Consider the following 25,523-nt stretch of genomic DNA (forward strand, 5'->3'; position numbering starts at 1 on the left):
GGCCCTTTTTCGACTTTTTGGGGGTTTTATAAAAAATCCGGGTTTAAAAAATCAATAATTGACTATAACTTTCAGACCGTGACCACTTACCCCATCATGTGACTACTTGTTAGATATATATTTTCAAGCTTTCAAACGATACCTACATAGTCTATATCGGATAAGTGAATCCGGGTCCAGCCCAGGTCTTGAACCCGGGGTCCCGGGCCCGTCCCCCAAGAAAAAAATTGTTTCCCGGAATGAGGCTAAAAATACCTACCTCTGGAAAATATTTCAAAATAATCGAAGAGTTTTTACTAAATTAGAGTTGTTCCGAAAAGGGATCAAATCGGTATCTGTCGCGTCACAACATAATTGATGTTAAAGAAAGAAGTGAAGGATAACAATGTAACAGAAGAGGATGGAGGAGTATTTTTAATTAAAAAATACAATATTTAAATAAATACAATACAATATATTAATAAATAATAGAATTCACCTCTAATCAGCAGTACCTCAAATATTATAAGACTATCTGTAATCAACTATATTTCAGATATCAGCACATTCATTTGTGTGGTGCATATACGTTGTTTGGGCATATTTATACCGAAATTATAAAACTGTTTTTAAACCTATACCACAAAGAAATAAATAAAATTTAAATAAACATTACAGATTTTTATTAATTGGTTCCTGCATATCATAAAATAGAATTGACTTTTTTACTAAAATATAAAATTTTGTTTCATTATGCTTCTTTATGCATTCATTCATGTAAGTGTCTTGAAGATCCATTAGTACTGAAACTGATTATAACTAAGCTACACTGGTTAATTGCAAATTTTTTACAAATGGTTTAATTTTATATATATAATATTTTCTTTTAAATTGTAAATAGCATACGTGTAGTACACTACTTATATCAGATTTTGTTTCGTACCTAATCCATAGAAAGAGGTAACACTAAACTACATTCAAAAAGCTCGGAAACTTAGTCATAAATTTCCGGGAGACTGCAGATTGATCAGCTTATTAAAATTGTAATACAATATGCACACAGCGGCACGACTACGTCAAAGTTAGGTCAGTGCAGACGGCATTAGAGGAATATGGGAAAATTCCAATTTTACTTTGGCAGTTGTGACAACAACCTACTGGATGTAGTTAAATAAATTGAATCGCAGAAAAACTTATGTTTTTCATTTGTAGAATTTATTTATAACATAATAAGTATGATCCACAATTATGAAATATTAATTCCACAAAACTGAAATTAACTTCAATATGCAAGTTTTTAACCTCTAAAAATTCACCTTAATAATTCATATCTCAATAGTTTGCGTTTGTCATCAAGTACGTTAGAATTTAAAAAATCAGTTAACGATTGTTTGAAAATAATTAGTAATAATTTATTAAGACCAGTGTATTATTATTAATAACATAATTGTTAATTAACGTATTTTTGATTATTACAAATTTGCCATAACCTAATCATAAGGTACACACCGAGCGGGGTTATATATAAACGGTTTTAGAGATGATCCTATGAACATGTTTTTATAATAAAAGAGAATAGCGGGGCTACTTAGTGTAGATGAAAGGGAATTGTTAATCAGGATCTTTCTATTGCAGTCCACATTAAAATAGATAAGACGAGCAGACCTTCGAGTTAGAAATAAATAATATAGAATTTTAAATTGCTGCGTGTTGTATGTTAGCTTTAGATCCTGAGGGTGTTTGTCAGTTCACCTACCAGGCGCGTCCCCACCGGCGGATAGGGGGGATGGATGATCACACTATTTTGCTCGAACTAGGGCGTCTAGCTACGAACTGGGTGGAGCGGAATAGTGTGATCACCAGTCCCAAGGAGTTTTTACTCCCCGCGGACAAAAAACTGACTTCAGGATGGTTCCCCAAAAACAAAAAAACACACATTGAAGAAGGAATAAAGAAAGAAAAAGTTACGGTGCAGGGAGTAAATAACCCAGTACCGGCGGGTGTTTGTGATCCTGCCACGAGTCACACCCTGTCGTCATCCAACGATCGTGTGCAAATTCCTCCCGGAGATGTGGGTGCCTTGGCATCTGTGGTCGAAGGTATTGCTACAAGCACGGCCTTCGGGCAACAAAACAGACAGAGGGTCTGAGGAACTCAGGGGAAGCATACGCTCGACCCAGCCTTCAACGACTCCGACTCCGACAGCAGCAGCAACAATACTACCGTCCTGCGAAACCCTACTAAGGAAGAGGCGCACAAGACGATAGAAGAAGTGAGTGACAGCTTGGCGAAGCTCACAACCAGAACAAAAAAGCTGTCTGGGGCCCAACGGCGAAAGCTCAAAAGGCAACAAAACAGCAAAAATGCTAAGGCGCAGGATGTTCCAAAGGGGGCTACAAATACTCTCCCACTCCGTTGGAGACACCGAAGAGGATAAGGTCCCCTTATCCGGGTCCTTTCGCGAAGCCGGCGAAAAAGAAAAAGAGCTTCCCACCTGCAGATGCTCCGGGCAAACTACGTCAAGGGCCTCGTAAAAGAATCTGTAACAGGAATCCTTTGACCGCAAAGACAGCCAAAAACAGTTGAGGGACGAAATGCATTATGCATTCATTGATCGATACCAACAAAGGTTCAGGCAACTTGCATAAAGACCATTTGGAAGATTTAGAGGAAATGGTCAACAATAATAATTTGGATCACATCATGGAAAGTGGAGATTCAATACGTATCGCGAGCAGCGGCATGAAGAATAATAAAATATTCTTCAAGCTTCCTGCGCATGCCAACACTGCCGCCTTAAAGGGGATTATCGAGAAGATAAAACCCCCGTGGGAAAACGGCAGCCTAGAGTTGGTGAGGTGGAACGAAATTCCTCGCCTAACTAAAACGACGGTATACGTCAGAGGATTTGGCAGCAAATTCGGGAAGGAACGTATGCTCGAAGTCTTTGGAATGCAAAATAAGACTTTGGACGTGAAGAGATGGGAAGTCTTTCACAGAGAGCAGAAGGAGGATGGCACTCTCCTTGTGATTGGAGTTGACGATCTCTCGATGGCCAGTCTGACAAAGACTAAGGGCATGGTATTCTATGTCTCGAACGCTGTCAAGTTCAAAAATAATAAGGTGAGGATCGGAGACGAAGACACCAAGTGTAGCAGCGAAGAGGAGAAAGAAGACCCCCCAAGCAACACAGAACAGGGGGTCGGTGACAATATTACCGACTCTCAAGAAGCCCGTCTACTGGAGGACCAATGATCAAGGCGATCCAGATCAACCTTCATCAGAGCGAGACGGCAACCTTGGCTCTAATGAAACTAATATATTCAGGTAAGATGCACATTGGTTTAATTCTGGAACCTTGGACAGTTCAGAACGAGGTCTCTGGACTAAATCATATAAACTACCAACTATTCTATGCCAATACAGGGTCTCGACCGAAAACTTGTATAATATGTCACAAAAACTTATGTTTTCTTTTCTCCCCAGAATTATCGACAATGGTCTGAGGCAGGGGAATGGAAACATATACCTAGCGTCAGTATACTTAACGTTCGACGCGCCGACATTACCACCTTCGTCGGAACTGCAACGGCTGGTGAGCAAAACAAAACAAACAGGTAACGAAGTACTAGTAGGTAGCGATGCTAACTCTCACCAAATAGCGTGGGGTATTGCTAACATTAATAAAAGGGGCCATTCCCTACTAGATCATCTAAATACTAACGACCTAATAATTCATAACATTGGGAATAAAGCAATCTTTGTAAACAAAATTAGGGAGGAGGTTTTAGACATTAATTTTTGTTCAGGAAATCTTATAAACGAGATTCAGAATTAAGTTCTGAACTAACACGGCCCCGCCGAACCCAATACGTTTCCGGAACAAATCCAAGACTGACTGAATGAAGTATGAGAGACTAGTAAAAGAGAGGCTAGGACAGGGAATTGAATGCCTAAGCACAGACGACATAGACAGAGATGTCAATAGGTTAACGGAGACCCTAGTAATGTCCTTCGAGGAATGCTGACCACTTCGAGAGAGGAAATCTGCCTACGAAAAACCCTGGATGGCAGGGGAAGTTCGTATCAAAGGAAAAGAAGCCCGAAGACTTTACAACAGAGCTCGGCGTAAAAAACTGGCAGTGTTCTGGGACAGCTACCATGACAAACTTAAAGAATACAACAAAATAGTAAGAACTCCTGGAAGCTTTTCTGCGAACAGGTTGATAGCGTGAATGATGTTTCAAAAATAAAAGTTTCTTTCAAAAACCTTAGGGCTTCTGATGAGCACACACTTCCCGCCGAGCATCACGACACACGCGGATATATCGGAAGATAGAAGGATCGCGACTGAGGAAGCACCTAAAATTGATGAATCGATGGTTAAGGAAGCCATCAGCAGTTTACGGCAACAGGACCAGATATGGTCTTCCCGGCTCTGCTCTAAAAGGAAGTGGACCTTATTTCGTCCAACTTAGCCGGAATTTTCAATGCGTGCCTAGGGTTTGCGTATACCCCTAAAGCCTGGCAGGAATCGAGGGTAGTTTTTAAACCCAAATCTGGGAAGGCAAGCTACGCAATACCCAAGTCTTATCGGCCGATAAGTCTAACATCGTTCTTACTCAAAACCATGGAACGCACAATCGATACCATGATAAAGAACAGGATTTCAAACGATATGCTTAAATACAAACAGCATGCATACGTTAAAGGACGTTCAGTGAAATCGCATTACATGAGGTTGTACACCACATCGAGAGCACCTTCGATAAAAATATTATGCACTAGCAGTATGCATTGACATTGTAGGTGCGTTCAACAACGTCAGCTCAGATACACTCATCCAATTTTTAGTTAATTTTCAGGTCAACCGGGCCCTTAGGGACTCTATAAACCATATGCTAAGGAATAGATGGATAAGCTGTGGGTTATATGACGGTAACATAAGGGACAAAGTTGGTCAAGGAACTCCACAGGGAAGGATATTATCACCCCTCTTGTGGGTTACCACCATTAACAGTCTTCTAAGGACTTTAACCAATGAAGGCTTTGAACCAGTCAGAGGGGCCGAGTCGCCTCTGAAACTTGCATACAACTGGGCCAGACCGAGAGGTCTTAACGTTAACCCGGAAAAACTGAGATACGTCTATCAACTAGGAAAAGAAAACTGGGCCACATCGTTAAACCGGTCTTCCTGAACAAGATAATCAATATTTCCAATAAAATTAAATATCTGGGTGTGATTCTAGATAGGAAACTTAATTGGAGGGACCACATCCAAGAAACAGCAAACAAAGCTCATAGATGTTGGACAACGTGTAAAATGGCTATAGGCTCTAAATGGGGTTTCAATACAAAGATGACAAACTGGCTATTCAAAAGCGTAATTAGACCTGTTCTAGCATACGAATAGGTAGTCTGGTGGACAGCTATGAACAAAAAATGTAATATCAAAATACTACAGAAAGTCCAACGAATGTGCTGTTTAAGCATTTGCGCCTCAATGAGGGCATTAGAGACAATCCTATTTGTTCACCCAATTGAAATTCAGATACGGTATGAAGCGGCCGTCGCGGCCTTACGGCTCAGGGCGATGGACGAGTGGATAACACGCTACATACAATCAAACTATTTTACAGGTAACAACGGGAGAATCTATAGAAAATTTTGTATTGGGCCGGATATCTGAGACTTTTGTAGCTGCCTCATGTAAAACATTAATCCCTACCAGAGACTCGTGGATCGACGGATTCCTACCAAAAATGCCGACTGGAAACTGTTGTTAAACAGACGGCTCAATGCCTGGGGAGAGAGCGGGACTGGGACTTTTTATCGAGGATACAAACACCAAAATCTCTTTCCGCTTGCCCGATCACAACACCAACCTGCAAGCGGAGGTCCGGGCGATTTCAGAGTGTCTGAACTGGCTTAATGCCAACACGAGACCAGCTACCGTAAACGTCGTAACGGACAGCAAGTCAGCTATAAGGGCTATAACATCCAAAACAGTAACTTCAAAAACTGTTTTCGTATATATAAATTCAATCAACAACTATTCTCAACACGGCGTAGTACGCATGATATGGGTACTAGGTCATACGGGAGTTAGGGGTAACGAGATAGAAAACTCTCTCGCCAAAACAGGCAGGGAATTTCAGATCCCAATTCTTAGAGAAGAACTCCATACCAGACCTTAATCAGACCATGGTAAATGATATAAGACAGTTAAGAAATTTCATAAAGGCAACTGAATTTCAAATATAACAGACTGTAAACTGTCCGCCTTCTTCAAAAAACCCTTAGTCTAGAGCGCACAACAGGCCTATACTGGCTTAAGTGTATGCCCAACTTCGCGAATTGCTTCGCCCCTCTTTTCAACCTAACCTATCCTAACTTTAGATTATGAAATCTTTACTCAGACTAATAAGAAAGTGCAGCATGTTTGCTTGCCACATGTGAGATAGCTATGCGTGTTTATGACAGTTGGTATCTATCTCTCTTTCACACTTAATGCTAAGTTAAGTAAAGTTATATTATCAAAAGTAGTGTCTTACAAACGCTCATCAAAGAAACATATTGGGTCTACCAAATTTACTGATTCCGGTTTACAAATGTATTAAAAATTCGTTAAAATACAACAAACAATATTTAAAAGTATGAAAATGCCAAAAAATAATTACATACAAATATTAAATAAAATTTATAATATATTTATTATTAATAACAATACATCGTCTGAAAATCGTCAATATTCAAACTTATTGATTGCTAGTAAACAAGAATTTGTAAAAATATTACCAAGTGAACGCTACTGCAGCAAAAAGTCCACCTTTAAATTTTAGATTCGTTCCAACAGTCCGTGTTAGGCCTTTTAGTACTCAAAATGCGCAACCTGTATACTTTGATATTTTTAATCAAAACTTCATACGCCGTACTAAAATGTCAGACTTTAATGTTTTAAAGTTTTTAATTTTTCGGAAAGAATAATAGGAAAATGTTTACTTTAAAAGTGTTATATTTTGAAGTGTACAAGGAGGTGGCAATCTGAGTGACTGGAATAATAACATGCTAAAGGAATCTCAAGTTGTGATGAAGATGCCTGGTGGAAGTGGTGCAGCGAGTAAAATACAGGCTGGAGTGACAAGAAATTATGAGCGCTTGCAACGCTGGAACGATAAGCTGTCCAAGGTTGTAAGATGGAGCTGTTAGAGAAATATCACACAACTAGCTGCAGAAAGAAGACGCAGGAATAGATAGTAGACATTTGTTAAAATAGGGATCTTTTAAGTAAACATTAAATAAGATGAGAAAAAGTAGTGAGCAGTAAATAATGTAGAATTTTCAATTGCCGCATATGGTATGTTGGAGTTAGATTACGCGATACGCAGACTGATGAAGCAAGTGCAGGTTTGCTTGCCACATGTGATAGCGGGTTAAGCTAAGATTTGTGGCGGCATGGTGCATAGACACGTGTATATTTGGTATCTCTCTCTCCCTCCCTCTAACACTTAATTCTAAGTTTGGTTAAGTCATATTAACCACTTAACAAGGAAAAACGTGGAGAAAACCACCTCCATATGTATAGACTACACATGAACAGCGAGCATAGTGTTCAAATAAAAAAAACTCTGGTACGTTTATCCTACACGGCATCACACAGCAAAAAAACGAAAATATTTTGAAGAGAACTGAGAACAAAAAAAAAATACCAATATTTACAACAACGAATAAAAAACAGGAAATTAAGTTTGTAACACTCAGAGCACACCCACAAATGTAATATTTCCATGGATACATTTAAAAATGTTCAATAGAATATTAAAGGACTAGTAAATAACTAAACAGAACTTAAACTGTTAATTAAAGACAAATTGCCAACACTAGTTTTAAAGAAGGAAGGAAGGTAAAATAATACATTTCAAGCATCGCTATCGGAGTATAATTATAATATTTTATCTCCATTTACATACACCCTAACGAACATTTACTGCAAATTTTTTCAAAATACACACACTTCTATCGTTTATGGGGGTCGAGCAAAATCAACGAGGGTTAAAGTTCGAATATGCTCTTAATATGTATAATCTTTGCATATTAAACGATGGCAATCCAACTTATGTATCCACATTTAACTCATTCACATTTAACACATTCACAGAAATGTATAAAGACACAAATTATGAAACATACTTTGAGCTTAAAAGAGAAATACAATCAACAATACGAACCGCAAAAATTGAGCACTTAAACAAGCAATGTCAGGAAATTGAACGTCTGCAGGCGCTTCATGACGGTTTCAATTTACTTAAGCGATTTAAGAAAGCCTTAGGAGTATATTACAATCAATACCGAAAATATTATATATTAACAACAAAGCTGTTTTTGAGACATACATAAAACAAACATTTACTGACACTAATCGATCACTCTCCTCTCTTAGGGAACCCAATATCTAAAACTGAGGCGGAATCTGCAATAAAAAATCCTGTGGACCAGAGGACATTCCTTTCGAATTAATAAAGTTATAGACGACGAAAACATACAACTTTTAGTATTGCCCTTTAACTACACCTACGACTCAGGCAGATACCCCCAAGACTGTCTGAAATCGACTTTCATAACAATTCCGAAGAAAAACCACCCAAGACAATGTACCGACTAGAGACTAATTATTTTGATGAGCCATGCTCTCAAAATATTTCTAAGAATTATACATTCCAGAATATCTAAAAGATGTGAGGAAGAAGACCTACTCTCTACATATACAAGTTTTAATACAGAAATATAGAAATGTACAAAAGGACATATACATTTGTTTTGTGGAAAAAGCCTTCGATGCCGTACAACATGGCAAAATTATGGAAATTCTCGTTGCTATTGGTATCCAAGGAAAGGAACTACAATGCGTTGCATCCATCACAACTTTGAAGCCTGCAAGTGATACTCAGCTTTGTTTCCTGGATCGCTGCGACCTTGATGTTCTTCCGACTCATAAAGCTTACCACAGTTCGCCGGACATATCAATCGTGTCCCCAGATCTGACAAATGACGTAACGTGGCAAGCAGTCATTTCGCTAGGCTCAGACCACCTCTCCATTATTGTCGCCATCAACAGACCACCCGATTTCGTAGACTCTGAATGCCGCTCTTTTCTTAACCATGGGAAAGCCAACTGACAAGAATTCAGAGAATATACAAATCGCCGCTATGGAGAACTGTCCAATCCAACTGATGTTCAGGTAGCAGATAGGTGTTTCTGGGACATCATTAAAGCTGCAGCCGCTCGCTATACACCTGCGGAAATAAGACCAAATTTCCCAGCAGACACAGCGGCATTAGCAAATGAGCGAGACGAGCTTCGCCGTACTAACCCCAGAGTCAGGGAACTTACTCTGGAGGTAAACAGGTTAGTCAGTGAGCATAAGCGGAAAAAGTGGCTAGCATATCTGAAGCATTGTATCATCAGTACCGGATCAAGTAAATTGTGGGCAACGGTTAAGTCGCTCTCGAAACCTGGAAAAAAGAATGAACATCTGTCTCATTTAACGGCGTAGAAGTGACAGATGTGAAGAGGTGTGCATGTTATATCACCCGGTAATTCATAGTGCACCCCGAGAGTGACAGGGCTAGGAGAAGAATCCTATGCCGTGTACGATCTCTAACAGTTTACGTTAGAAGATGTTGCATATGTCATCAGAAGCGCAAAGTTATCCAAAGCGCTCGGTCCTGAGGGAATCTCTATGGTGATGTCCAAGCAACTGGACAAACTAGGAGTTGAGTATCTCACCAAACTCCACAACCTGTCCTTAGCCACCCTTAAGTTCCCGATGCCTGGAAAATGGGCAGGGTGGTCCCGCTACTTAAGCCAGACAAGTGATTCATACAGGCCGATATCACTTTTGTCACCAGTAGCAAAGAAGCTTGAGGCTTTACTCCTCCTCAGCATAAGAGAGTGTTTCTGTAGAGGCGCTTGTTCTGATATTTAGTGCCCCACCGGTTTTCGTTTTTACACTCCAAAATTTGTCGTTTTTAACGTACAACTATAAGCGACTATGGGTGAAGTATGTGTTTAATGGTAAATTTATCTATCAGCATGTTTACTTTTTCCGATTTTCACTTTAACCATTTTGAGAAGGTTTTCGGATGTTGGTGTTAGTTAAAAGATTGTCCATTTTGTCACGAGAAAGCCATCCTGTGAACAATTTTTTTTTTTGTTTTTCGTTTGAAATCAGTTTTGGTTAGTAAAAAAAACGTCAATTTTTTACTTTTAATTTTGAGCTATTTCTCTGTTATTCCGCGGGAGCAAAATAACGTGAGTACGTCAGTTACCGTGATTTTAGATGATTCCTGTCTGGTCAATTTCCAATTATCGATCTTTTAATTCCTAGAAAATTCAATGTGAAACATATACGTTTCGCTATTCTTCTTAAAATCAAAAGGGAATATTTTGACGTTATCTAGCTTAATTGGCCTTCAGTTTGCATATTCGTATGTTGTTCGAATTTTCTAAGGTAAGCTTTGTGATTCTTATTAAAAATGTTTTGTTCTCTGTTAGGTTTGTTGAGCACTTAATAATGAACACATTTGTTGTTGGTTACTAGGTTTTCGGCGCAAATGCAATAGGAAGCAACAAAATCACATATGGGACAAATTTGTTGTTTACATCATTTTTTTCCCGACCGTCACTTCTACCATATGTTGTGTCCAAACCTGCAAATAAGTCTTCTTCAACAACCGTGGCTTTCAGATAGACCAATAAAAAGCGAACAAACATATTTATACAGTTTTACCCTGGTCAGTATGTTCCGTGTTTTGGAGTGAAGAATAATATCCGTATTCTGGGAAAAAAGTTCTGGAGCCTTGAATAGTTAAACTGTCAGCATTCGGAATCTCCGTGAATATCAATGATACCTTGTAAAAGATAATGTGCTTAAGTGGCCCAGAAAGTTCTTTTTTTTTTTGTAGCAACAAAGAGTGTTCATTTTCATAGAGTCAAATATTGATAAATTTAATTTCGAGGAAAAGTGCAGTGAAAAAAATAACCTCAATATCGGAAAAAAGGACAAAAGACATCGTAGTTTATAAGAATATTGTTAAAGTTTCAAGATTTTTTTCTTTAAATTTTATCATTGCTTTTCATTATTTCGAGTGTTATCATTAACTTGCAAATCGTCTAATTCTGCCACGAGCTGCTTTGTGAAGTGTTAAATGAAGTACAGCAACACATAATTAAACATAATTTGTATTGACTCGTTACCGTTGTAAATAGCGAGGGCATCATAGCTATACACACAGTATACATATTTATTTTTCTAAAATTTTGCAAAAATTTGTTAATGATCATTATCTTCAGAATATATATGTATAACGTGTGTGTAGTTACATCTCTAACGGTTGTAACGACCTCCAAATGAAATTCTCCACTAGCAGACTTAGGTTTGATCCAAACATTTTGGACAGCGCAATATGTTTGATTCGGACATGTCTATTGAATTGGTTCTCTGCATAGATGTAACATTAACATATCACAACAGTATTCCAGCAAACAACGTCGGGCCGATCTCTGAGAAAGTATACTTTCAACGAGGGAATCGTAAACACAGGTAAGTCATAGAACTCTTTATTATTACTTTCAAAGAATTATGATAAAAGAGAAATTAAAAACTGTAATAAAGGTGACCAGACGAAACAGCATTGAAAGTAAACAGAAATAAAAGAAATATTTTATTGATTTGTTTGCTAAATTTTGTGGAAATTTATATAGTGAGGTTTAAATTAACACCACACTCAATAGCGAATTTAAGATTTGTGTTTGGTTTTGTCGATGTGAAATTTGGTCACCTCTATTATTGTTCCCATTACTGGTGTTATTGTTAAGTACATTATGTTTACATATTTATGCAGAGAATATTTTTTTATACCATTTACAAATTTTGTTGGAGATAAATATTTATATTTTATTAATTAGAATTAAATAGAATAATTAGAATTAAATAGAATAAAATCCTCTATAAGTAATTCTTCACAACAATTATTTTTTTTTTAATTTTCTTTTTATTATTTATTGCGTATGCATAATATTGTCACATTTAAACTCTTTTGAAAGCAAGTATTAACACTCGAGGTATTTGAACTAGTTCGTCTTCTCCCTGTTTAAGATTTTAATGTCTACTAATAGTTTTTTTATTATCTTAAATGCCTCTAAATTGAGCTCAATTTTTTAATTTTGTTTAACCATGTTTAAGTCTATATTGAATAAAAGCAACAAAATGCGTTATGAATAGAAACTAAAGCCATATCTGTTTGACTTATCCTTTTCGTAGGCAAAGTTCGATTTAACCATGTTAGGGTTTGCGACACAATCAATGCCTACTCAAGAGCACTATCTGTCTGCAACCAGGTTGGGAGGGTATATCATGCAACATCACATCAAGTTGCAACGCAACATTCTGATCGATATCCGTTTCCTCTTTAATCTATTTTCTCCAACTATCTCTACAAACGTGCAGTCATCAAAGTAAGGTGTTTCCGTCTCTGTTATGTTAGATAACATATGTCAGCCATTTTCCGTTTCCTTTTCTTATTCATTTTGTCTTTTCTTTCACATAACTATACATGCACGCAAAGAAAAAAAGTATTATTTCGTGTGGCAGAAAAATAGTAATTGGACAACAGCGGTATTACGAACCTCCCTTCCGACGAGGTATAAGGCCGGTTGCAGAGCGTCCGTTGCCGACAATGTTTGTCTATAAGTAACACCGACCATTTCTACGTCAGTTATATGCTACATAATAATAAATGGCGCCCAAGATGGGGCCCGATTGATAAATATTCTGTTAATGACACCTAGCGTATTGCTAATTTTTTCGGTTCCTACATTTATTAATTCTTTCATTTCCTTCTCACTTTTTATTTGAAGTACTGGTAAGCCGATTGGAATTCGTTTATGGTCACTTGTTTATCCTCAACCGACCAATAGGTTCAAGACTAATATTTCATTCTATTCTGTGAATTTTTTTAACGCAAAAGTTGAGCCGGAATACAGATAATCGACTCAAAGCCAGTCGGATCTGTCCGCACACCTTGACGTTTGATGAATACATAGATTCTTCCATGCTATGGATATACAGAACGCTTGCATCTATACCAAAGTGTGAAACTCTTTCTTTTCATATAACCCTTTTCTATTAACATATCTGTCGGATGTTGTTTCGTTATATTGAACCTTGTTTCGAAATGGGAAGTTGTCAAACAGATAAAGTTAATAACATACAATTTTGGTATTCCGAAATTTTTCGATTTTTTTTTAATTAATTGTCTTCATAAAATTTTCAATACAGTCATACTACTAAACCATGAAAAGTTTTTAATATTTTAAGTTAAGTTTACGATTTGTTTAAACATTTTCCGAGGTATGTCATGTTATAATAATTTGGCTTTGCAGTAAGAAAATTGAATTTAGTTACCAAGCTTCATTTAGAATTTTTGTAGGATTTTATGATACTTCTGAAAACCTGCATGTTTAAAATTTTTTTTGAGATTTTGGGCAGCAATTAAAAAAATAACAATTTTATTTTTTTTTATTTTGTCAATAATTGTTGGTGAGAATACCAACGATATTGAACTTCTTTTGTGCCATACTTTGGAAGATTTTCAATTGCTTTAAATTCAATTTCAATTTGTTTTATATTTGATATTAGGCATAATCAATTCAAGAAGTGGTTACTGTGAATGTTGACATTCGGTTGCTTGTTGTATTGTTTTGGAATAGATTAATTTTTAAATATTTTCTTGAAATTAGGTTGGATATTCAAGAAGAATTCTGTTGTTCAAGCAATATTCCTTATATCTTCAATAGTTGTTTTTTTTTTTTTTTGCTAGCTACATCGTTTCTGTTACGTTCATTTTGTTTAACTATTGCAGCTTCTGTCCACATTTGCATAATGTCTGTTGAGCCAGAGAACGAAGAACACAATGCGTCATTTGATTCGCAGAAATTATGTGGAGCATGTGGAAATGTAATTTCGAGTAAAGCTCTTTATGTTAAGACAAATTGCGGCCACAGGTTTCACAAGTCCTGTCTTGCAAAGGCGGAGAAACTCAGACCTTACTGTCCACTTTGTAATTGCCGGCTTCATGCCGATCCATCGACCCCTTCAACTTCGGGTGCAACTACCAGGTCACAAGCTAAAATGTCAGCTAGTCAGTCATCTAATGCTGGAGCTTCTGAAACTCAGCCGAATTCAGTTTTAGCTCCTAATGCTGGTGGTTCTGATTCTTTTAGTATTCGTCCATGTGAGCTACAAGAAATGATCTGCTCTATGATGGCAACACAACAAGCGCAGCTTTTGGCTAGCCGAAGCGAGCAAGTATTAAGATTGGTTCAAAGTAACGTTGAGTCAAGATTTTCTAGAATGAGTTCGAATAGTCAGTCGACCTCTCCTTTAGCTGCACAACAGCCTCAAAATCCAACATCTCCAAGGCAGATGCACACTTTACCAGCTGTGGAGGAACGAACCTCCAGGGAAATGTTTGGTATTTCTTTGAGTAATTCTCAAGGCCTGATAAGGTCCTTCATATTATTTCAAATTGGAGGATCAAATTTACCGGCAGTTCTCAGGGTATCTCAGTCGAGAATTTTATATACTGGATCGAGGCGCTAACGTCACAAACTCTTCATGGTGATTTTGATCTGCTATGTCGTAACGCCAGTTCTCTTTTTGAGGGAAAAGCGGCGGACTGGTTCTGGTGATATAATCGTTCCGTTCCGGCTGTTAACTGGAATGATTTATGTAGAGCTCTCAGACAGCAATATTGCGACTTCAGATCTGATGTTGATATAAGGCAGTTAATTCGAGACTGGGAACAGAAGCCGGGAGAAAGCTTCGACAACTTTTATGAGTCGGTTGTTGAGCTTACCGACAGATTAAAAGAACCACTTTCTAATGCCATGTTGGCTGAAATACTCCGTCGTAATTTGCTGCCTGAGATTCAGTTCGAACTTTTGAATTTAAAGATAACGTCCTTGCAAGAGTTGCGGGACATTTGCAGGAGAAGAGAACTTTTTCTGCAAGATGTAAGGCGTAAGCATGGATCAGGCTTTCCTAAACACGCGCCAGTCTCCAAGCGGGTTTCCGAGTTAGATGAGGTGGTGGCTGTGGATAATTCAGTGTCTGTGAGTGATGTGAGCAAAGAGATAGCTTCTATAAGTCTCAGGTGTTGGAATTGTCACAAGTCTGGTCATCGGTATCAGGAGTGTTTGGCAGACAGAACTATATTTTGTTATGGTTGTGGTACTCCAACCAACGAGTGCACCGAAACAGAAAAAGCCGGAAATGGAGTAACTATTTTTTCGAAGCAGGAAGTGGTAGATGACGAAACCGTACCAAGTTCTGTTGATAAGAACCCGTCAACAATAAGTAACTTTCATATATTTAAACCATTGCATGTTAGAATAAGAGAATATTATGAAGCCAGAAATAGGATATTCAATGAAGAACCCAAAGTAAAACCATCAAGATCAGCTAATAGGATGTCTACCTTTTGGAAGAAAATTAGAAGTTTCAAAAAGAAATTTGTGAACTCTGTTCTTGATAAGCCTTCTGACGTAAGGCCATATGCTGAGGTGACCCTTTTTGGTGAAAAGATGTTAGGTCTTCTTGATACAGGTGCTTCATTAAGTTGCATCGGTGCAAAGGCATAGGTCATCAGTGAAAACGGTCGATGGCAATAGCCAGAGTGTGGGAGAATATGTTGAGACGAAAATCTCGTATAAAGGATCTGAAAAGGACATATCAATTTTCATTATCCCTAGCTTAGAAAGATATCTGTTTTTAGGGGTTGACTTTTGGAAATTGTTTGAGTTGTTACCACCAGGTTTAGCTACGGAAGATCATGTGTCCGACTGTCACTCGTTTATGTCAGAGCTAGCTCATCAAGTTGAACTTTCAGACGTTCAACGGCATCGGTTGAGTAAGGTGATAAATCTATTTCCATCCTTTGCCAAACAAGGCCTTGGAAAGACGCATGTTTTACAGCATTATATTGACACAGGTACAGCAAAGCCGATTAAGCAGAGGCATTTCCCTGTTTCTCCGGCCATTGAAAAAAATGATTTATGCCGAACTTGATCGTATGCTGGAATTGGGGGTCATAGAGGAGTCCAACAGTGCCTGGTCGTCTCCAGTGGTTCTTCATCGCAAACCAGGGAAAAACAGGCTCTGTTTGGATAATCGCAAATTAAATTTCGTCACTGTCGGTGATGCATACCCTCTTGCTCACATCGATGGTATATTAAGTAGATTGCCTAAGGCCGAATTTATTACCGCTTTAGATCTGAAGGATGCCTTTTGGCAGATTCCGCTAGATCAGCAATCTCGAGAGAAAACAGCATTTACTGTTCCTGGGAGGCCATTGTACCACTATACGGTGATGCCCTTTGGGCTTTGTAACGCCTCCCAGACCATGACGCGTCTAATGGACAAAGTTATTCCACCGGCTCTCAGGACAAAAGTGTTTGTATATCTCGATGACTTGGTGATTGTGTCGGAATCATTCGAAAGGCATCTTGAAGTTCTAAGGTTGGTGGCCGGGAAGGTAAGGGAATCTGGTCTTACCATTAATGTTGAGAAGAGCAGTTTTTGCGTGGCGGAGGTTAAATACCTCGGTCATTTGTTTGGCGGTGATGTGATAAGAACGGTCCCAGAAAAAGTGTCGGCAATAACAGACTTTCCTGTACCGCAATCTGTCAAACAGGTGCGACGTTTTCTTGGAATGATTGGATGGTATAGAAAATTCATTAGGGACTACGCGTCTATTGCTGCACCTCTTACGGACTTGACTAAAACTAAGCGCAAATTTGTTTGGAATGAGGAGGCGCAAATATCTTTTGAAGCTTTGAAGACCCATTTGAGCACCGCTCCAGTTCTACACAGCCCAGACTTTTCACAACCGTTCTTCATACACTGTGATGCTAGTAGAACTGGTATAGGAGGTGTATTGGTCCAGAATGATGCGGAGGGTGAAGAGTTTCCTATTGTCTTTATGTCAAAGAAACTTAACCAAGCCCAAAGTAACTATTCGGTGACCGAACAAGAATGCTTAGCATTAAGAAATTTCGAGCGTACGTGGAAGGACATGAGTTCACTGTGATCACTGACCATGCATCACTGAAGTGGCTCATGTCCAGAACGGACCTCAGCACACGGTTAGCTCGATGGGCCTTGAAACTTCAAGGATACAGGTTTTCAATTCAGCACAGACGAGGTAGTCAGAACGTGGTCCCTGATGCACTTTCTAGAACCAGCACAGAAGATCTGGTTTCCATTGGGGTCATTAAAGAGATGGGCGATCCTTTAGTTCATAGGTTAGAAAGTGGCATGTTCGTTGATTTAAGTTCAGCTCATTTTCATTCAGATGGCTACATTCAGATGGTGATCAGATCCGGGATGATTTATCCTGGAAGTTATGGATTCCACATACAATGGTTCCTGAAGTGTTAAAAAGGGCTCACAATGATTCGCTTTCGGCTCATAGGGGAATAAACAAGACGTTGTTTATGTTAAGGAAATACTATTTTTGGCCGAATATGGTAGTTGATGTCAGGAACTATATAAACAAGTGTGAGATTTGCAAGTCATGTAAGCATCCTAACCAAACACTTCGACCACCTCTGGGTAAAACTTTGGAGACACATAGATTCTTTCAAAAAATCTATGTGGATTTCTTGGGACCCTATCCAAGGTCAAGGTCTGGAAATATCGGAATTTTTGTGGTACTTGACCGCTTTACGAAGTTCCCTTTTCTGAAAGCTGTGAAGAATTTTTCGACAGATTTTCCATACTTATGGGGTGCCCGAAACCATTGTGTCCGATAACGGATCATAGTTTAAATCGAAACAGTTTAGCCATTTCCTAAACCGTTATAACGTTAGTCACTTACTTACAGCTGTTCATGCTCCGCAGGCAAACGCATCGGAGCGAGTAAACCGCTCGATATTGGCTGCGGTAAAATCGTATGTGTCCCCCGATCAAAAAGATTGGGATCTGATCCTAAGTAATATAAGCTGTGCGCTACGATCCACCATTCATTCAGCTATAGGGACATCACCTTATTATCTTGCATTTGGCCAACATATGGTTACAAATGGCAAGACTTAACATCTTCTGAGGCAGCTTCAACTATTGGAGGATAGGACCGTCAATTTCGATAAGAATGACTCTCTTGCCATTGTAGGTAGTAAGGCGAAAGACTTAATGCGGAACCAGTGGAGTAGGAATGAAAAGATTTATAATCTAAGATCCAGAGAGGTATCCCACGATGTAGGACAGGAGGTATTCCGTAGAAACTTTAAACAGAGTGACTTTAGTCATGGTTACAACGCTAAATTAGCACCCACTTTTCTCAAAGCTCGGGTCCGAAGAAGGATGGGACACAGTAACTACGAGCTCGAAGATTTGCAGGGTAGATTATTGGGGGTCTATGGGTGAAGTATGTGTTTAATGGTAAGTTTATCTATCAGCATGTTTACTTTTTCCGATTTTCACTTTAGCCATTTTGAGAAGGTTTTCGGATGTTGGTGTTAGTTAAAAGATTTTTTTCTGGAGGTTTCTTCCAATAAGCAGAAGAAGTTCTAGTCCATTTTGTCACGAGAAAGCCTGTGAACATATTTTTTGCTTTTCGTTTGAAATCAGTTTTGGTTAGTAAAAAAAACGTCATTTTTTTACTTTTAATTTTGAGCTATTTCTCTGTTATTCCGCGGGAGCAAAATAACTTGATTACGTCAGTTACCGTGATTTTAGATGATTCCTGTCTAGTCAATTTCCAATTATCGATCTTTTAATTCCTAGAAAATTCAATGTGAAACATATACGTTTCGCTATTCTTCTTAAAATCAAAAGGGAATATTTTGACGTTATCTAGCTTAATTGGCCTTCAGTTTGCATATTCGTATGTTGTATGAATTTTCTAAGGTAAGCTTTGTGATTCTTATTAAAAATGTTTTGTTCTCTGTTAGGTTTGTTGAGCACTTAATAATGAACACATTTGTTGTTGGTTACTAGGTTTTCGGCGCAAATGCAATAGGAAGCAACAAAATCACATATGGGACAAATTTGTTGTTTACATCATTTTTTTCCCGACCGTCACTTCTACCATATGTTGTGTCCAAACCTGCAAATAAGTCTTCTTCAACAACCGTGGCTTTCAGATAGACCAATAAAAAGCGAACAAACATATTTATACAGTTTTACCCTGGTCAGTATGTTCCGTGTTTTGGAGTGAAGAATAATATCCGTATTCTGGGAAAAAAGTTCTGGAGCCTTGAATAGTTAAACTGTCAGCATTCGGAATCTCCGTGAATATCAATGATACCTTGTAAAAGATAATGTGCTTAAGTGGCCCAGAAAGTTTTTTTGTAGCAACAAAGAGTATTCATTTTCATAGAGTCAAATATTGATAAATTTAATTTCGAGGAAAAGTGCAGTGAAAAAAATAACCTCAATATCGGAAAAAAGGACAAAAGACATCGTAGTTTATAAGAATATTGTTAAGTTTCAAGATTTTTTTCTTTAAATTTTAGCATTCCTTTTCATTATTTCGAGTGTTATCATTAACTTGCAAATCGTCTAATTCTGCCACGAGCTGCTTTGTGAAGTGTTAAATGAAGTACAGCAACACATAATTAAACATAATTTGTATTGACTCGTTACCGTTGTAAACAGCGAGGGCATCATAGCTATACACACAGTATACATATTTATTTTTCTAAAATTTTGCAAAAATTTGTTAATGATCATTATCTTCAGAATATATATGTACAACGTGTGTGTAGTTACATCTCTAACGGTTGTAACGACCTCCAAATGAAATTCTCCACTAGCAGACTTAGGTTTGATCCAAACATTTTGGACAGCGCAATATGTTTGATTCGGACATGTCTATTGAATTGGTTCTCTGCATAGATGTAACATTAACATATCACAACAGTATTCCAGCAACAACGTCGGGCCGATCTCTGAGAAAGTATACTTTCAACGAGGGAATCGTAAACACAAGTAAGTCATTGAACTCTTTATTATTACTTTCAAAGAATTATGATAAAAGAGAAATTAAAAACTGTAATAAAGGTGACCAGACGAAACAGCATTGAAAGTAAACAGAAATAAAAGAAATATTTTATTGATTTGTTTGCTAAATTTTGTGAAAATTTATATAGTGAGGTTTAAATTAACACCACACTCAATAGCGAATTTTATGGGTGATGATGAGAACTAATGAGCGTTAAGATTTGTGTTTTGTTTTGTCGATGTGAAATTTGGTCACCTCTATTATTGTTCCCATTACTGATGTTATTGTTAAGTACATTATGTTTACATATTTATGCAGAGAATATTTTTTTATACCATTTACAAATTTTGTTGGAGATAAATATTTATATTTTATTAATTAGAATTATATAAGGAGGATTCTATAAGTAATTCTTCACAACAATTATTTTTTTAATTTTCTTTTTGTTATTTATTGCGTATGCATAATATTGTCACATTTAAACTCTTTTGAAAGCAAGTATTAACACTCGAGGTATTTGAACTAGTTCGTTTTCTCCCTGTTTAAGATTTTAATGTCTACTAATAGTTTTTTATTTTCTTAAATGCCTCTAAATTGAACTCAATTTTTGAATTGTTTAACCATGTTTAAGTCTATATTAAATAAAAGCAACAAAATGCGTTATGAATAGAAACTAAAGCCATATCTAAGTTTTTGTTTTCTCTTTCGAGACGAGCTTAACGATCTGAAATTTGCAGTGAAAAGGAAAGCCAGATAGACACTATCACACACTCACCACTATGCGACGCGTTTCGCCGTTGGTTCACTGCAAATTTCAGATCGTTAAGCTCGTCTCGAAAGAGAAAACAAAAACTTAAATCATAAAACATATGATCTTCGCCTTAACAAGGCAAAACTCTAAAGCCATATCTGTTTGACTTATCCTTTTCGTAGGCAAAGTTCGATGTAACCATGTTAGGGTTTGCGACACAATCAATGCCTACTCAAGAGCACTATCTGTCTGCAACCAGGTTGGGAGGGTATATCATGCAACATCACATTAAGTTGCAACACAACATTCTGATCGATATCCGTTTCCTATTTAATCTATTTTCTCCAACTATCTCTACAAACTTGCAGTCATCAAAGTAAGGTGTTTCCGTCTCTGTTATGTTAGATAACATATGTATCAGCCCTTTTCCGTTTCCTTTTCTTATTCATTTTGTCCTTTCTTTCACATAACTATACATGCACGCAAAGAAAAAAGTATTATTTCGTGTGGCAGAAAAATAGTAATTGTTCAACAGCGGTATTACGAACCCCCTTCCGACGAGGTATAAGGCCGGTTGCAGAGCGTGCGTTGCCGACAATGTTTGTCTATAAGTAACACCGACCATTTCTACGTCAGTTATATGCTACAAATGTTAGTGCTACGTAGTGGAAAAATATTCAGAACCACAACGGTGTGCCTCCTCATGACACCTATCGATCACCTACATGAGCAGGCGAAGGTCTTACTGGTGCGACAGCATAATAAAATTCTGTCAATGTAATACTTGCCTGAATGTTACCAACAGAGCCATCCGAATCACCATCTGGCGGATAGGCAACCTCCGCCCAGGCACGTAAGGAAAGATCTTCATGATCTTGAGAGAGGGTACAAAGGTATAAGAGAGAGCCTCTAGATCAACAGGCCTATCAAGCGGGACTGAATAGTATTCACTCTAACGCGGTCTCAGAAGTTATGGAAGGAGTTAAGAGTGAATACTGTATTAGGAGACCATCCCCCTCCCATCGCAGCTGAAGTGCGAAGCTGCCCCGACAAACCCGAGTAGTTTTGGCTCAAAAAAGATCCGGATGGTGCAGCCGCCTCAATTCCTATTGGGCCCGGATCGACAGCGATGTGCAAAACATCTCAGCTTGTGGCACAGGACCAATGACACACTGTACCTTTCTCGCTGTCCAACCAAACCTACTCACCTAACTCCAGTCTCGTTGTGGACCCAACCCGTACAGGTTGCATCCTTTTTGAGATTTGACTGAGTGGCAGAACCCGATTGAGAAGTGTTAGATCGAACACAGCAGTATGAGCTGCTACAATAACAATGCATCATGGAACTATATTGGAACCAAACAGCACAAGTCGACGTTAATGGAGAACTTACAGAATCCATTGCAATATCGAGAGAAGTTAGACAGGACTGCATACTATCATTACATTACAATTTAATATTTACACCGAAAGAAGTTTTCAGGAATCAGTCTCTAACGTTCGTAAAGGCATATATATTGGCGGAACATTCGTCAACAACATCAGATACCCAAATGAAACCACATTACTTGCAAGAAGCCTGTCAGAATTACAATTCCTTCTGACTCGTCTAAATATCTGTAGCGAAAAGTATGGGTTAAAGATCAATAAAATATTTTGTTGTTGCAAAATGGTCTGGCTTTATCCCTTTATTGTTGTTTTTATAAAAGCAACGTTTGTTTATTAGTGGAGAACGATGGTAATGTTTACCAGGGGGTAAGGCAGGGAATACCTAGGTTTCGGAAAGAGCCACCAATCCTCATCAGTTCCCTTGTTTTTGTCTGGGATATTCTCCCCAGAAGTTATTTTAAAAATAACTTCTATGACAAAAAACATTTTTTTTTTTTTTACCCAAGTGACGAGATCGTAAGCTCAATAGAAGAGGAACCAAAGAATTAAATAAAACTAAAATTCTCTTTGAAAGTCTTCTAAATCTTACAACCGCACTTATAAACATTTACATCTTTCTCCACTTGTTATGCTTTCGTTCAGCCTGAACGAAGTAGCATAACCATGTAAGTTGGTTTTGTATGTTACAACAAAAACCCCTTCGTCGACCGTGCCTTGTCTATTAATAGAACAGTGTGGCTTGTTTGTTTATAAAAACAACAATAAAGGGATAAAGCCAGACCATTTTGCAACAACAAAATACTACGGTATCCCGAACAAACAAGCCACACTGTTCGATCAATAAAATACATATAGATAGAGTACAGACCTTCAAATTTCTCGGCGTCAAAATAAATGAAAACTGGGATAACACAAAAGAAATACGATGTAGAATAGAAATGGCGAGAGATACATTTTCAAAATACAACAATGTATCATGCAGTCATGACATAAACATGGAAACAAAAATGTCGATTTGTTTGCTGTACGCATCAGAAGTATGGACGCTAAAGTGAACTGGAATCTTTTGAAACGTGGATTTATCAACGCATCCTAAAAATCCCAATACCCAATTCAGTAATTCTGACAAGGGTTAATCGTGAACGTGAACTCATTACAACAATAAAAAGAAGAAAAACTTCATATCATAATATCCTAAAATGGACCGGCATTGGAAATTTCTCATTCCTACTGAGAGAAGCCAGAAATAGAGAAGCTTTTATGGAGATAACATATAATATATGAATGTGCCTTAAAAATTGTAACAAATAATGATATATAATTGTATTGGTCGCTTATATTCGGAATTCAAATAAAGAAGAAGATAGGAAGTTTGAAAATATGCTGACCAAGATAAATTGATAATGTACAAAAAAAAAGCAAACGTTAAAAATTGGAAAATTAGAAAACATAAATGACATGTTTTATTAAATAACAAAAACATGTCAAGAAATTCTCCCCCGTAATTTGTTCGACTACCAAAAAAAACTGATAATAATTGTGTCATTTCTGCAATCAATACCAATAAAGGAACGGTTACAGATCCCCAAGAGATAGTCTTAAACTAACTTCCCACCTAAATTCTGCTCAACTAAGATCAATGTTTGTGAACGATACTTCAACGCAAAATAGTATAACAAATGCACAATTATTTCTTGGTCTTAATAAAGTAAAAGAAATAACACTCAGACGCGATAGAATTTCCTATATTATGATCCAGAACCATTGTACTAAAATATGTTATAAGCTGCTTGAGTTATACAATATTATATATAATACCGGCACAATATCATATCCATGAACAACTACAATAGTTCCTGCGATTCTAAAAACCTTATAGAAGCAGAACTGACTTTTCTGGATATAGACCGATATATGTAAAGTTCTGAACTTCATACAATCATATTTATATGGACGAACATTCAATCAATAACCATCATTACAAAACCTTCAGCTTAGAAAATGAAATTCCAAAAGGATTCCCATTGTCTGATGTTATTTTCCAAATACCCTTATATAACAGCCGTTCAATCATCAAACGTTATATCAAAATTTAGATGACATATACGTCCTCAGCATAAAAGAGATAATTGTATAATGCATGTTATAGCATCATTACTGGCATAATGGATTAGTCTAAATCAGATGCAAAGATTTCCTTGCCTAAGTTTTCTATATTACGAGTATGCAATGTTCCTTCTTCTCACGACCTAAGCACTTGCCGTGCTCTTGCTGGGACGTTTGTTTTCACATCTTGTATATGATGGCCTGGTTAAATATTTCACGCATATTCTCTTCAAGGGGATATTTTTTGTCTCAGGGCGTAGTAATATATTAACCTGCCCAAAAAAAAATAATACATTTGCAGCGTTTCTTTTTAGAGAATATTTTTAAGGAAGATAATTTGTTTTTGTTATTATTATTTGTTTTTGGCAAATTCAATTGCCATATTGACTTAATAGTTTTTAAAACAAAAATTTTCTTATTGTAAAATATTAGTTGTTGTAGCTGATGCATACACCTTATAAATACACCTTGCGCAACATCTTTATCCTACCGACGTTGACAAGATACAAATTCGTATATTTTACCGCCTACGGATGGGACATATAATACGCACACATCAACATCTGCGAAATAAAAATTTAGACAACAAATGTGCTAAATGCGGCAAATGAACACAGTCCAACACATTTTAAAATCATATAACTGTCTCCGACTTATGTAACAAGCCTTTCTCAAGAAAATTGACATGGGAATGCGCACGGACAACATCAAAAATATTTATTTATTTTAAAAAATCTAAAATATCATATCCTTTAGTATTATTATTATATTAATATTATATTCACTAAATTAATATAAATAAATAAATGAATAATATTGAATACTACGTGGCCAGCCGAGGCAGCCATTTTCCATAAATAACCGGAAAGGTTATGGATCAAGTTAATTAAGAAAAATAATTTCAAATGGCTGCCTCGGCTGGTCATGTATTAGCATACACAATCGGACTAATTTTCGAAGAAAAATCGCCATAATCAGCACCAAACAGTGGCTTTCCTTCGACCTCTATGTGGTTAAAATTAACCACAAGTTTTGTGTGAACAAGGCTGTATAGCATTCAAAATACGTAATCTAACAAAATGTATTTGGACCTAAGGGGCACGACTATAGCCTTTGCATACTTGTTTTAAATTTAATTTAATAAATATGTATTCGTTAAATATTTGTAGAAAGTTTGTTCCGACAGAATTATTGGTGGTGTCATATGAGTCTATATTTAAATTATTATTAA

At 37.3% G+C, this 25,523-nt stretch overlaps 2 protein-coding genes across 4 annotated transcripts in view; one reads left to right on the forward strand and one right to left on the reverse strand.

Moving 5' to 3' along the window:
* The window catches only part of LOC101901053 (eukaryotic translation initiation factor 4B), a 151,368-nt gene that overhangs the window by 84,738 nt on the left and 41,107 nt on the right, over positions 1 to 25,523 (reverse strand). The gene's annotated exons all lie outside the window — the stretch shown is intronic.
* LOC131804283 (uncharacterized) lies at positions 919 to 4,647 on the forward strand. Its single transcript, XM_059126895.1, has one exon. It carries the CDS (start codon positions 2,581 to 2,583, stop codon positions 3,232 to 3,234), a length of 654 nt encoding a protein of 217 aa, XP_058982878.1. The 5' UTR covers positions 919 to 2,580; the 3' UTR covers positions 3,235 to 4,647.

Source organism: Musca domestica, unplaced genomic scaffold (genome assembly GCF_030504385.1).
Source record: "Musca domestica strain aabys unplaced genomic scaffold, Musca_domestica.polishedcontigs.V.1.1 4, whole genome shotgun sequence".
Classification (NCBI taxonomy): domain Eukaryota; kingdom Metazoa; phylum Arthropoda; class Insecta; order Diptera; family Muscidae; genus Musca; species Musca domestica.

Excerpts from the sequence above, each read along its gene's own strand:
- LOC131804283 (XM_059126895.1), top strand. The coding sequence starts at position 2,581 with ATGCATTCATTGATCGATACCAACAAAGGTTCAGGCAACTTGCATAAA.